Raw genomic sequence first — 15,227 nt, forward strand, 5'->3', positions numbered from 1 at the left:
TCTCACTAGGCCACTTCTTTCAGATGGCAACTTGAAAAGCAGCATTACAAGTTAATGACTTCCAGCGACATGGAATGAATCAAAACTGACCCTTGGGAGAAGGATCTTAAAGCAGTTCACTAGATATTCTATGGTTTGGATGTCTTCTCCAGACTCGTATATCAGGCCATCCTTCGTTTTCCATTAGTGTAGTAAACGACTGCAATGCCTGTATGATGTTCTAATGTGGTTTGCTATGATTCATATCATATGATGCATGCTTTAGCCAGGTGACCATGCCTTGTTTCTTGACCCTGCTTATTTCCTCACAGCCTCCACACTGCCATTTGATGACAGTCCTGAATTTGTGTGTGTTTTGGCTGCTAACCAGACACGGACTTAAGGTGGCAATTCAGGGGGAAATGGAGATCTTCATAACTCTGCAAGTCTGAGTTCATTTACTGTGCAGTCGTACTCTCATATTATTGCTGGCTGAATCTCTTCGGAAGCATGTTGGCAAGATATGCACAAGGACAGGAAACCACACTGACCATACAGGTTGCTTCAGCACTCCTGTGACAATTCTCATAGCAGTATTCAATTGCATATTAACTTTAATATGTACAGTACCTGCCTGTACTGCATGGAATATTCAGCTGCCGAGGAGACGAAGGCCAAGATGCCCATCTGCAAGGTGAGTGTCTTCTCCGCAAGTAGTCCATGTCAAATATTGGCACTATCTGAGGCTATGATCCAGAACCACTCCGAGGTATCTTGCAGTACTGGGGTGCTGAACAAGGTGGACTGATCTTCTGGTTGAGGTCTTGCTGAAGATCTCCATTTGAGGAGGCCTGCATCAACTTCTGCAGCAGGAGAGTTTCAGCATTGCCTTCCTCCCTGTCTGGATGCACTTGGAAAAAACACACAACATCCTGGAATGTGTCCTTCCCCCAAGATATATGTTCGTTGGTATAGCAGGGCCACATGAGAAACAGGTATTAAACTCTAGTGATTTAGCTTCTACTAGTGTCCTAGGTCCCTGTGGGGAGTGGAGAGTAGAAGCTTTGTTTGTTAGCCTAGACAAGTTACTTTAAAAATAAAAAAAAAACACACATAAGCCAGTGAGCATAAGGAACTCTCAACAAACTTTGAATTATACATTATACTAATTCTAACAAGTTAAGCTAAATCACACAATGAGCAAGAAAAGCAGACACTGCCAAGGACTCTGTCTTGCAGCCACAGGCAGTAAGAAAAACTGAAGGGCAGGAGACCCCCCATTCCATCCTTTATGTCCTCGGGTGGAGGGCATAAGAGCACAGGCATAGACCCAACCGACACTGCTAGCCAAAAATAATCCCTTTTTGTGCACATCATGAGTGGAATCTGTGTGGACAATTACCCAGAGAAGAACTGAAGTTAGGGGTTTTATTGTTTGGTTGGGTTTTTTTAAAGTACTTCTCCATGTGGTCCAAAATATTTCAACTCAAGACAGTGACACAGGATTGTCAAGGTTCCTTCCCCACTCTGAACTTTAGGGTACAGATGTGGGGACCTGCATGAAAACCTCCTAAGCTTACTTTTACCAGCTTAGGTTAAAACTTCCCCAAGGTACAAAATTCTTTTACCCTTGGATTTCCACTACCACCACCAAACTTTATCTGGGTTTACTGGGAAACGTAGTTTGGACACGTCTTTTCCCCCCCAAAATCCTCCCAACCCTTGCACCCCACTTCCTGGGGAAGGTTTGGTAAAAATCCTCACCAATTTGCATAGGTGATCACAGACCCAAACCCTTGGATCTTAGAACAATGAAAAAGCATTCAGTTTTCTTACAAGACGACTTTTAATAGAAGTAAAGGAATCACCTCTGTAAAGTCAGGATGGTAGATACCTTACAGGGTAATTAGATTCAAAACAGAGAATCCCTCTAGGCAAAACCTTAAGTTACAAAAAAGACACACAGACAGGAATATTCATTCTATTCAGCACAGCTATTTTCTCAACCATTTCAAGAAATCATAATATAACACATACCTAGCTAGATTACTTACTAAATTTTAAGACTCCATTCCTGTTCTGTCTCCGGCAAAAGCATCACACAGACAGACACAGACCTTTTGTTTTTCTCCCTCCTCCCAGCTTTTGAAAGTATCTCGTCTCCTCATTGGTCATTTTGGTCAGGTGCCAGCGAGGTTACCTTTAGCTTCTTAACCCCTTACAGGTGAGAGGATTTTTCCTCTGGCCAGGAGGGATTTTAAAAGGGGTTTACCCTTCCCTTTATATTTATGACAAGGATGGTTACAGTATTTATAAGAAAAATGCTAATATATTTCCCCTTGATTTTAGTCATATTATAGACTTTCTGTAAAAGATGACTATGGACCTCAAGAGAGCAAAACTAAGTAAAATGCTCCAAAGTGCAAGAACAGTTCACTAGTCTAGTAATACATACACATGCTCTGCCTATGGAAAAGTGATTTATTAGACAGATTTATTACAATCTAGTTCATCCACCAAAAGACAATCTTGCAAACTCTACAGTTATCTATAGGATAGATTAAAATAATTTTTTGCTTTTATCTTAATTCCATAAGCCACAGGTCCTAAAGAAGTTAGCAGGGGTTCAAATACAATTGAAGATTTGTTGAGGAGTCATAGTACCAATGCCACTGTTCACCTATCCTCTGCTGTAAAGCAGGTAGAAAAGTGCAGAGTTTGAACTGATGCTGGATCATTAAAGATGAGCAGTGTGTTGGGAAGCTGTTGAAAGTTTAAATGAGATTTTTCAGATTTATGCATTTAAAATTTGAACTTAACATTTTTTGTGAAAAGGGGAGAACTAGAGGTTCAGTGTAGCTCATGCCTGGATCAAAACGATACACCTTTGCATGGCTGCCCTTGTTTGGAACTCATATACACACAGGCTCGGGTTGATTAAAAACAATAATCTTGGTAATCTTACCCAAAAAATGTTGCCTGCCCCCTGTTTATCACAGGCATTTAAAATCACGCAAAACCTACCTCATACCTATACTTTTCAGAAGCTCCGTAAAAGTGAATGTCATCTCATCCAAGTCAACTGCTGCAATAAAGATACAGATCCCCCACATGTCCTTTTTCTTTTCACTATAACCCACCTAGTGGAAGAGAGAACACAGTTTTAGCTTGCTTTTTGAGTTATCACCTGAGTATTATATACAGAACACTAATCTGTTAAACAGAAATCCCAGAAAACACCCAAAGCTATGATTTCTAATTACTTGACAAGTCAAGAGTTCCAAATATTTACATCTTCTAGATGAAAGTGCAAAGACATTCCAATACTCATTCCTGCAATGCAAGCTTGATTTCACCGGTAAACTTCCAAATACCCTTAGAATGGGAATGATTATGTTTCCACTGAAAAACACAGTGATGTGCTTCAGTTGTGCATAAGCAATACATTCTCATTAAGGCATATGGGTACTGTAAGTGCCTCAACCTTTGAGGACAAGGCAGATTACAGCTTTCAGGACCAGACATAATCACCTTAAAAAAAAAGTCTTAAAAAAGGCTGGTACAAATTCACAAATGAAGGAAAATGTACAATTAGACGTGTGTGGGATGAGGGTCCCCAATGTTATTTTGCAGCCAATTCTGCTTAGTAGTTGGATGTTTAAAACCTTAATTTTTTTTTGGCAATGCTCATACTCAGTACAGTTTCTTGGGATCTGCCTACTGTCCACTGGATGTTCCTGAATAGTCTTCCCATTGTACTTTTTATTAGCCTTATTGACAAATTCTCAAGTCATTCCCTATGCAACATAACTCCCGGTGATAAGCAACAAACCTGAAGAAGCAGTGCCAACTAAATTCAACGTTTGTTAAAAGAAAAGGAGTACTTGTGGCACCTTAGAGACTAACAAATTTATTTGAGCATAAGCTTTTGTGAGCTACAGCTCACTTCATCGGATGCATTCAATGGAAAATTCAGTGGGGAGATTTATATACATAGAGAACATGAAACAATGGGTGTTACCATACACACTGTAACGAGAGTGATCACTTAAGGTGAGCTATTACAGCAGGAGAGCGGGGGGGCAGGAAAACTTTTGTAGTGATAATCAAGGTGGGCCGTTTCCAGCAGTTGACAAGAACGTCTGAGGAACAGTGGGGGGTTGAGGGGGGGAATAAACATGGGGAAATAGTTTTACTTTGTGTAATGACCCATCCACTCCCAGTCTTTATTCAAGCCTAAGTTAATTGTGTCCAGTTTCCAAATTAATTCCAATTCAGCAGTCTCTCCTTGGAATCTGTTTTTGAAGTTTTTTTGTTGAAGAATTGCAACTTACTGTAAAGTCATTTTAAGGAGAGAAACTCTTGGATAATTTTAATTGCTATCCCTTATTTAGGTTTTATTGTTATTTAGTGAAGATGGCTCCCTATATGGAGAAAATCCTTACTAAATTAGTGTACCAGAAAAAGTCATATGGAGTCTAAAATAGGCAGTTTTGGAATGGAAATAAATAGCATCTCTTTCTCCTTGTTGGCTCTTTCCCACTGCTCCTAGTAACTGACAGATGGACTATCATGAAGTGGGATCACTGTCACTGTTCTCCCCACACAGTTTTGCAGGCTATTAAGGCACTTAAATAGCAGACAAAAAGCTTTGGGTACTCTGCCTCATGAGTAAGGCTAAGATTATGTCATGGTTATTTTTAGTAAAAGTCATAGACAGGTCATGGGCAATAAAAATATTCACGGAAGCCATGACCTCTCTCTGACTTTTGCTGCTGCAGCTCCATAGTTTCCCCCACCACTTGAGAGCTGTGGGGTTGCCCCTCCACCCTCAGCGGCTAGGAGCTGCAGCGTGACCATATTTCCAAAAAAGAAAACGGGACATCCCAGCCACTCACCTGAGGCATCCCCCTCTCCCAATGTGAGGCTGTTGTCTGTTGCTGGAACCCTGAGGAGCGCCCCCTTAAGAGTCTGTCACCTGTTGCTGGAATCCTGCCAGGGCCACATTGGCTGTCAGCTCCAGAGTCCTGCAGCCCCTGGAGCTGAAGCAGAGAATGTCAGGGAGGTCTCTGGAAGTCACAGACTCAGTGACTTCCATGACCCGTGACATAAACGTAGCCTTACTCATGAGTTTCTAGACTAGTGAATCAGATAAGAGTGAGAAAGTAACTGACAATTTGAACACTGACAATTTGGATAATACTGAACATTTATCTAGTCATTTAGAGTTAAGGAGAGTAAAACCAGGAAAAAAAATAAACCAAAAGCAGTAATTTACGATTTTATCGCATCAAAGAAAGTACGGAGGAAGTTGAAACTACAGAGAATGAGGAATCTCCTTGAAACTGGGTAGTACTATATCTGATCCAGTACACATGGACAAGTTCTAGAAGGTAGATGGCAAAATACCTAAACTTAGATCAAGCCAGTAAATCCACTCAAACTTTATACAATTACTTCTTTTGTAGTCTGACTGCAACGAAGTTTTTATTAAAAATAAACATCTATTTCAAAATGTGCACGCTTCCAGCTGTCTCAAGACAAGCCCAGATGAGAAGACAGTAAACTAAAACCAGCAATGAAATAAAATTGGGGTATGAGCTATCACACTTTTAAAGTGGCCTCATCACCATTTAAAGGAAAATTTGGATCATCTTACCTAGTAATAAGCAAGTTAGAGAACTGTCTAGAGAGACAAGGTGGGTGAGGTAATATCTTTTATTGGTCCAACTTCTGCTGGTGAAAGAGACAAGCTTTCGAGCTACACTGAGCTCTTCTTCAGGTATGGGAAAGGTACTAAGAGTGTCTCAGCTAAATACAAGATTGAACAGATAGTACATATTCTATGCTAAGAAACCATTCAAGGTGAAGTGACTCATTAGCACTTCTGTAGTCATGGGACAAAAAAAGGGGTTTAGTGGGTCACAGATTGTAATATGCCATATATCCAGTGTCTTTATTAAGACCATGATTTTTAGTGTCTAGCATAGCTATGAATTTAAGCTTCCTAGAGGAGAAAGGAAATTGGATGGAATTATTGGTGATTTGAGGAAGGGGAATAAGAAGGTAGAATCCTATATTAATGATAACACAGGAGTGGGTGGGGTTGGAAACTGTTAAGGGGTTTAGTTTGCTGGAATGGAGAAACTAGAAAGTGAATAGAATATGTAAGATTCTCTATTTTTTAGTTTTCATATTAGGCTTTATTAATGGGCTGTTTCTCACTAGTTGAAATTTGGAAGCTACCGATCAATGTTTCAAATGGATGATTAGCGCTCAGTGATTACCAGCGTATGAGTTTATGTCTAAGGCTATGTCTACAAGAGTTTACAGCGGCACAGCTGTACAGATGCAGCTGCACCACTGTAAAATCTCTCATATAGCCACTATGTCGACAGTAGAGCGCTCTCCCATTGATATAATTAAACCATCCCCAAGGAGTGGTGGTAGCTATGTGAGCAAGAAAAGCTGTCCCGCCAACATAGCGCTGTGCATACTATCACTTATGCCAACGAAACTTATGTCACTTGGGGGCATGGGGTGTTTTTCATACCCCTGAGCGACATAAGTTTTGCTGACATAAGTGGTAGTGTAGACATGCCTAAGTGTGACTACCATTAAAAGAAAACAGTAGGAAAAACAGTGGAATGGACTAAAATAATGAAGGTAAATTCTTCTGAATTCTTCACTATGGTTATGTTTTCAGTAGCTAGACTGAAGCAAGAATCCTTTCTAGAAGTGCAGAAAATGCGTTCTCAAAAATCAAATATGTCACTGAATTATGTTAGTAGGGTGAAAGATGAACAGACATATCTGATGATTCTGCAAATAAAACAGTGTCATCAATAAGTAACTACAGTGATAATTTAAGTTCCTGTTCCAGACCTTCCAGCAACTATCTGTTCAACATCATCTTGACTCAGGAAGAGTCTCTACCCGTCTTGATGTCCACAGGTCAGTTGAATTCAGAGTTTCATCAATCCTTACAAGACCTACACTTCTGTTCGGTCACCTCAATTATTTTTAGTCCATTCAGACAGGTTTGGTTGCAATGATAAAACTTTACAGGTTAGGTCATGAAATAATATCAGTATTGAAAGACAGATATAAAGACCTCATTAATTAGACAGACTTGAGAGATGTGTTTTACCTGAAGTATTTTAGCTTTTCATTTTTGGCCATCTTTGTCTCGATTTCTCATTAAATCTACCACCTTCACAACTCTTAGAAAGTCAGGCAGTAACTCACTGATGCCACATATCTAGCTACTGAGATTCCTAGGGATTGAATCTCCCCTCACAACAGGATGTCTACAACCATAACCTACTCCTAGGGTGACTTCAGTGAGTAACGGATTACGAGACTTCTCCACCTCTAGCAGAAGGTGGGTTTGTCCTACTGACCTAAGGAAGTCTGTCCATCTGTTTGACCATGGTCCCCTCCGATCATAAAAACAAAATTATTTGAACAGAGGGTGGGGCAGCCAATCGTGAGGTGGACCTGCTGTACAATATCCTACATAATGTCTAGAATTGTCCTTCTGCACCGCTGGCATCAAGATACTGTGCTTCTGCTTGGAGAGTCACAAACTAAACCAAGTAGTTGTATGTTTTCCTCATTATGCAATAGACTGATTATCGCCCACCTGGACTAGTATGCTACTAGTATTCTACCTGCATAGTTAAACTAGAGCTTTTACTCTGACAGGTTCTCTTTATTTAGAAGCTGGGGCTTACTTAACTTTAGCCCATTAATGATTGTGAAACCTACTCCAAGAGTAATTCCCATTTTCTCTAGACTCTTATACCCGTGAGTGCCTCTGTGATTGTGCCTCTTGATAGCATTATGTTACTGGTACAAAGCACAAGGAATTTATTACTAAGGGACAGACAGCTGCTCTTACCTATATATAGCTCACTTACTTCGAAAACTCAGATTTAAGATTAGTTTTGAGCATTCACAGTCAAAATCACTTATAGCCCTAAAAATTATTTAATACCTTTATAAAAATCCTGCTACATGGCTATCCTTCATTGAATGCTCACCAATAGAAAAGCCAAGGTATTGGTAAGCAAATCAGTAAAATGCTTATTTACTTTTGACTATGTAGTAAGAATTGTGCCTGCATGGTGTATATTGAAGAGATTATTCTTTCAGTTCATACCATCTTAATATGCTGCTCTCTCAAGACTAAAGTGTTTATTCATGTCAAAATAACTAGATAAATGTAGACTTTTTTTTCCCCCCTCTGCTTACTTCATGCATTTGAGATTGCAGTAAAAAAATGCAAGTTTTTGTCTAATCTCTTTTCTTTGATTTATTACTATTAAGGAAGAAACAAACCAATAGTTAATCAGAAATCCTCCACCATTCCTAAATGTTTCCTTGAAAATGCCAGTTAGCCAGTCCCTTTGGATTCCTTCTTGGAATGTGAAATATAATGAAGTTGGCATTAAGTCTGAAGAGGTTATTAAAGTGTAAGACCAAACACTCTTTGTTTATAGTTGTCATGGGGCAAACAACATTTAACTTTCAAGGGCACAGAATATTTTTCTACTCTTTTTAAAAATGTTTCTATTTTACAGGAAACTCGCAATACATGGGAAGTCCTAAGAAGGCTCACATATAATACTGAAATTCTTTGTTATTTTCTATTGCAAACAAAAATTCATTTTTCATTTGGATTCTTATTTGGAACTATTGCTACTTAAATGCTTGAATTTAATAAAATTTATTATTATGATTGTTTCTGTTTTACCCACACTGAAGGCTGAATCCTGCAGCTGTGATAGGGGCAGTGTGTGTGGGGAAGTGGATTACTCCCCCTTTATGCTCCTGGATCCTATCTCCAGTTGAGAATGAGGCTCCTGGTGCAAACTAGGAAAGTCAGAGGCCTATTCCAAGTTGAACTGGCTGGCAAAGTCTTCCAAGGGGCCACTCTACCAGCCAGGAATCTACCTGGTATAAGCTGTGCTCAGAACACTGTCTTTTCTCTGAAGCACCCTTAATGCTGGACCAGAGAGATGAGGCACTTCTGCTGCCTCTTCGATATACTGCCACACAGATTCCTCTTTTGAAGGGGAGTCCATAACTGGCTGTTTAATCAGACTTTATCTTGCTTGAGTAAACCAGTTGTAATAGGAGACTAGGGTCTACCCCTGAAAATTAATGAAATTTGAGCTATGATAATCATGTATAGTCAATGGAGATATTAGTGAAGGAGTATCACTGGGGAATCACCCCGTGAATATTTGTGTGTGGAGGGTTGAAGTTGGTGACCTCCATGGCACCATTCCTTCAGAATCTGCAGAGTTTCCTTCTGTACTTGTCAGCACCAATGGAACCCCTATTACTGGGGATCCCAAAGCAACCACTCCCAAAAGTAGACCAGGCAATATGATTCCATGGACAGCCATGCTGGCAGGGAGTACAGGATGGCTCTAACAGGTCCTAGAGCCAGCGGAGAGGGGCACAGCCTCTACGAGTATATCCCTGTGCCTCTGCCAGATTCCTTAAGGTCTGATGGGTTTAGGTTCTGAATCCCCAGCTTTGTCTGTGTCACAGCAAGCCCCGATGGAGGATTTGAGGGGGAAGTCTGAGAGGAGAAATCTGACAGGTCGTTTCTCCCTCCCTCTGGGCCAATCCAGTGGGCTTTCCAATAGGAAGGCACAATCTAGCTCGTAAGAATGTCTACACTGGACCAGAACACCAGTCTATCTAGCCAAGCATTATATTTCTGACAGTGGTCAGTACCACATGCTTCAGAGGAAGAGGTAAAGTCTCCACAGTGTATAATTATGCAGTACCATGTCTAGGAGTGAAATTTTGTCCTAACCTAGTGGTTGGTTTATGCCATGAAGGCTTGTACTCCCTAAATGCTTTTATCCTAGCCAGTTTAACTGTAGATAGAATTATTATTCATATAAATGTCTAGTGTTTTTTTGAATCCTATTAAGACCTTGGACACAGGAAAGGTACATCTACATTGTAGCTGGAGGTGTAATTTCCACCTCACGTAGATACACATGTGCTAACCTTAGTCAAGCAAGAGGATTGTACTCAGGTGGCAAGCCTGTGCCATGCAGGTGTTTATATCAATTTTATTGTTTCACCTAGTATAGACTCTGGAACAATACTGCACTGATTATTAGAATATTTTATAACCAGAAATTTACTTTTTAGATGTTTGTCTTCTACAAAGTCTGGATCTCATATTGAAAGACTAAATCTTCTCCACTTAACTAGATAAACCAAGGACAAAAAAAACTTTTGTCTTTTCCACTTGATATTTGTGGTTCTTAAGTATGAGCAGAGGAACTGCTTAAGACTTCAATCCTGGCAATAAAAAAAGCAGTCTCAGACTTTGCTGGGAGAGGGATTTTTATTTTAAGCTGCTAAATGTTAACAAAGTAAGACTGATTTTTAATTACGTCAGGGTTGTAAAATTTGACATGAATAGTAAAAACACTAGTCAAATAGAACAGCAAGGCCCAGGGACATCACCCTGTATGAAGCCCACCCAGTTTCTGAACTCCTCACCACTATGAAGGGAAAGGCGCTAACATTTCTACCAGGATGTTGTCCCTAGACCCTACACAGCAGCTCCTAGAAAAGAGAAGCTACTGACATGTATGTGAACTTTAGAGAGCTTCTTCCCCCTGCCCACCTAGACTAAAAACAGTCTCTGCTACTCCATCCTTATAGCCAAAAGAACTTTTTTGATAAATGGTTTCAATACCCGCCTCCACTCATAGAGGTCTGTGACGTCAGTTTTAAGATCAAGACTCTCAATCTATTCAAACTACATGCTACTCTCTGGAAAAATGGATTTACCAGATCTCCAGTGGAAAATAGCCATGGTAATTTTAGAAAGTACATTAAGTCAATACCTTGGACCAGCAGAATTTAATTCTGGCTCTCAGAGCTGTATGGTTTTTAACTCCTACTTAGAAAAGCCGGAAGACAGGCGCTATGAATGAAAGGGCCTCCTCAGCCATGACTAGACACAGCACCAATATTAACTTGTAATGAAATCTGAAAAGCTGTGTTAACAAAAAAAAAAGTAATTTGTTTTTATTAGTACTATTCATACTGTTTTTATTTTTATCAGGACTACTCTTCCTGTTTTTATCCCCTACCTAGGCCCTCACAGACTATGGTTGAGAAAAAAAGTCACAAGACAGAAGTGATAAAATAATTGACTCAGTATTATAATGCTGATAAGTAGTAATTGGTGGTCTGGAGAGTTGACTGGTCACAAAGTCCTGGTTTAACTACCATTTACAGTAAATATGAATTTTTTTTTTAAATCAGTACATTTATTTAACTACACAGAACAAAAATGAGGTTATGCAAGTTAATTTATACAGATGTGTACACACAGAAACCTTTGTACTTTCTGATCTTGATATAAACCTGCATCAGAATGATAGCACTGTAGCATTTCATTTTAAAATAATTTGAAATTTTTATTAATTTCTTTCTTGGGTGGGCTAAGGCAACACGTTAGGCTAAGCACAGCTACAGAGCTCAGTATTTGGAATCAAATATTATTGTGAGAATTAACTATACCAAGTACTCACTAGAGTTCCATCAGCAGATGACACTTTTTCATAGGTCTTCCAAGCATTTGCTCTTACAATATCTGATACTCGTAGAGTGTCACAAAGTGCAACAAAGTCAGTTTCTCCAAACTCAAGCCTAGGAGAGAGGGTGAAAAAGACTATTAGTCTGGTCTATACGTAACAAGTTAGTTTAAACGCAAATTTATCTCTGACATGGTTACGAAGTATAAAACATTAGATATCATCTGACACATCATTAGATACAAAGCCCATTCTGTTGAGCATCCTGCAAAAAGGCTGGAAAAGTTACCTTGTACATGAAGATCATATTTAGAAGTTTTAATGTACCACAATACCTACATAACTCAAACCTGGAAGTCGCTTATAACTGGAGAATTGCACAGATACAGAATTTGTATCGACATCTGACCCGCAAACATAGTCCTCAGATATAAAGCGGATATCCGCAGATTTTCAGGGCTCTACCTATAACACCAAAACCCCAGGAATGGGTTGAAGGAAGGTCATAGCCTAAAACTAGTAACTAACGCGCATCCGATGAAGTGAGCTGTAGCTCACGAAAGCTTATGCTCAAATAAATTGGTTAGTCTCTAAGGTGCCACAAGTACTCCTTTTCTTTTTGCAAATACAGACTAACACGGCTGCTACTCTGAAACTAGTAACTAACAGTGCACCACGATTGGAATAGCCCTAACAAAAAGTCAGAATTAAGACCCAGGAACTGGCCTTACATTAGAACTTCTAATCTAATCCTAAAATTCTAGATACATGTACATCAGCTACCTGTAGCAGAGAGAGAAGCAAATCCTTCTGTCTTTTTAAAAAGTCTATACTCCTCCTCTCCCTCCAATACAACTAGAAGGTGAGTCGGTGTAGCATGAAAAACTATCTTAATTTGCTACTTAGGGTGTACTGAGCATGCTCAGTAACATCTGCTGAAGTCACTGCCCTTCCTTGGCATCAGATTCTGCAGACTGCTTTTTACAGGGGTTAAAAAGGGGCAAATTGGAGGAGGCGGGTGGCCAGGGTGTGAGCAGGGGGTGGAAACTGACTGGGAGGGGGGGTTCAAGCAGCTGGAGGCAGGGTTAGGATAAGGGCTGAAGAGCAAATCAAGGACGGGGAATAGGAGCCGGTGTTAAGCCCACCAGTGAGGTGCTGCCAGAGGGCAATAGAGGGCAAAACCCTAGCACAGGCAGGGGCAGAGGGGGTAACAGTTACTCTGGTGGACTGAGACAAACGTTTGCAAAAATGGGGGAGAAGGGGTTGTCAGAGGGTCCTTTTTATTTCCTGTCCCAGAGGACAGTAAGTCTCAACATGAGCATCCCAGGGCTGGGTTCTTAAAGGCACAGGTATCCCAATGCCTAGTCATTGCAGCTCCTCTGTCTGATGTAACCCTACTGAGGTGCTGAAGGACACCTGAGTCAGTGAAATATTTTACCCCCCTCAGAAACAAAGAATCCCTTATCAGTGTATGTGACCGCATAAAGTCTCATAGCAGTTCACAAATTTGTCCTATCTGCTGCTGGGATTCTCTGAATTACTCTTAGCAGCTCATCATTTACCTTTGTTATTGTGCAAATGCATGTCATTGTGCTATTTAATTTATATTTTAATAACAAATACTCATTGAAAATATGTATAAGTAAGTACTTGCTAGTAGTTTTAGCATTGACATCTGCATTTCTAGTATTGCACTATGATTTTTACTGTGATTTCTAATTTGGAATTTTTCATTCTAACTTTTTCTTCTGTACCGGGAAAGACGAGAGGTAGCAAATTAGGACAAGTCAGCAAATAAGAACAAACTTACACATCAGTAACTACTACTTGTTAGGTTTCAGAGTAGCAGCCATGTTAGTCTGTATCCATAAAAAGAAAGGGCATACTTGTGGCACCTTAGAGACTAACAAATTTATTAGAGCATAAGCTCTCATGAGCTACAGATGAAGTGAGCTGTAGCTCACGAAAGCTTATGCTCTAATAAATTTGTTGGTCTCTAAGGTGCCACGAGTATGCCCTTTCTTTTTACTATTTGTTACAATTTGCTATCCATGTTCCAGTAGCAGATTTGGTCAGATAATAGTTTAATATCAATAACTGCTACTGGTGGCAAATTACACCAGATAGCAGGGTTGGGTTTTTTGTTTACTTGTTTGTTTTTACAATACCTTAGATATCAGTAACTACTGATGGTAGCAAATTAAGACAGATAGTTTTTCACACAACCCCGGCCAGGGCTGTCCTTTGGACATTTGGGGGCTGAAGAGCTGGAAGTGATCAGGAACCCAGGTAGGGCCCAGCCTTACATTCTGGGTTTTAGTTGTTAACAGGTCAACACTAAGGTTACATCAGCATGAATTACTTAAACACTTCCTCACTACAGGTGCCTCCAGTCAGAGCCAGGTCTTCAGCGGTTACAGTTCACTACGGCGAGCTGGGGTGTTTAGCTGGCCACAGCTGACGCGGCCAGCCCCAGCGAGGCTAAGGAGGACACGGTCCGTTTGACGGACGGCGGCGAGCGCGGAGTTTATACAGCCAGGGCCACCTCTGCCCAGGGGCGCTGAGCACCGCCTCAGCCATCACGCCCAGGACACCGCAAGCTTCCGCGTCTGCCCGAGCGGAGCTGCCCGCACCCAGGACGTGCCCGGAGCAGCGAGAGGAAGGGGCGGCGCCACGGGTGCTAGAGCCCCAGACAGGCAGCGGGACGCCGAGGATCCCGGGCTAGGGAAGCGGCGGAGGAGGCGCCGGGCCGGGAGAGGGGAGCTGCGACTCTCACCTGGCGGCGGCAGGCGGAGGCGTGCCGCAGTCCGGGCTGGCTCGCTGGCCCTTGGCAGCGGCGGCTGCTGCTCCCCCCTTCCGGGGGGGCTTGGGGGGCATGTCGGGCGCGCGCTCGAGCGCGCGGAGCCGCCACAACCGTTGGGTCAGAAGTTTAAATGTCCACCGAGGCGGGGAGAAGGGAAACGGACAAACCGGTTCCCCGTCACAGCTCAAACCGCGGGAAAACGTCACGTCCGCCCCGCCCACAGGGCGGAGCGTAGCGTCACTTCCCAGCCCTCGCTCGCTGCAGAGCAGGGGGGGAGAGAGAGCGTATTCCAAAGGGGGCGGAGCCTGAGTACAAAAAGGAGGCTGAGAACCCGGAAGAGGAATTCGGAGTCTTGGCAACAGAGGCTACAGCTCGAGCCGTTCAGCCAATAAGCTCCCCCGTTTCTCCTAGCCAATAGAGGAGCTGCTGCCGCCTCTCTGTACTCTGGGTGTCCCAGCAGCTGGAGTAGCTGCCTGACCTTGAGCCCGGCCGCTAACTGGGGGCCCCCAGCCTGGGGCCCCGCCTTCCCTCAGCCGCTTCCCAGCCCCGCTCCAAGCCCTCCCGCAAGACCCCTCCCCACCCGCCGCTCTTTGCCCTCCTCCCCCAGGCAGCTGCGTGGCAGCCGAGCCAAACAGCCGGTCAGTAGCGCCTCCCGAGAGCGGGCTGAACAGCTGAGCGGTGAGGCCGCCGGACCAGTGGCGAATTTAGAGTTCGTGGGGCTCTGTTCTCCGCTTCGTTTTGGGGGGCCCCCGCGGGGACCCAGCCGAGAAAAAAAAACGTTCTCTCTTATCTCCCCCATCCCCGTTTTTCATTGGTTTTTTCCTTCATCCTCCGCCTATATTATAAGCGATAGCAAGTAA

At 42.2% G+C, this 15,227-nt stretch overlaps 1 protein-coding gene across 4 annotated transcripts in view; it reads right to left on the bottom strand.

The window, feature by feature from the left end:
• Window positions 1-14,566, bottom strand: part of RB1 (RB transcriptional corepressor 1) — a 170,545-nt gene extending 155,979 nt beyond the window's left edge. For 2 of the 4 annotated variants that reach the window (XM_084610896.1, XM_084610895.1), the window contains exons 1-4: window positions 14,341-14,566; window positions 11,562-11,679; window positions 4,878-5,021; window positions 3,004-3,119 (exon numbers count right to left, since the gene is read on the bottom strand). In XM_084610896.1, coding sequence (XP_084467022.1) covers window positions 3,004-3,119; window positions 4,878-5,021; window positions 11,562-11,679; window positions 14,341-14,441 — 479 coding nt within the window. In that variant the 5' untranslated portion in view covers window positions 14,442-14,566. The remainder of the gene's footprint in view (window positions 1-3,003; window positions 3,120-4,877; window positions 5,022-11,561; window positions 11,680-14,340) is intronic. The other 2 variants (XM_084610898.1, XM_084610897.1) reach the window with 1 other exon arrangement.
• Between the last annotated feature and the right edge of the window lie 661 nt (window positions 14,567-15,227).

This window comes from Lepidochelys olivacea, assembly GCF_965140295.1.
Source record: "Lepidochelys olivacea isolate rLepOli2 genome assembly, chromosome: 1".
In the NCBI taxonomy this organism is placed as follows: domain Eukaryota; kingdom Metazoa; phylum Chordata; order Testudines; family Cheloniidae; genus Lepidochelys; species Lepidochelys olivacea.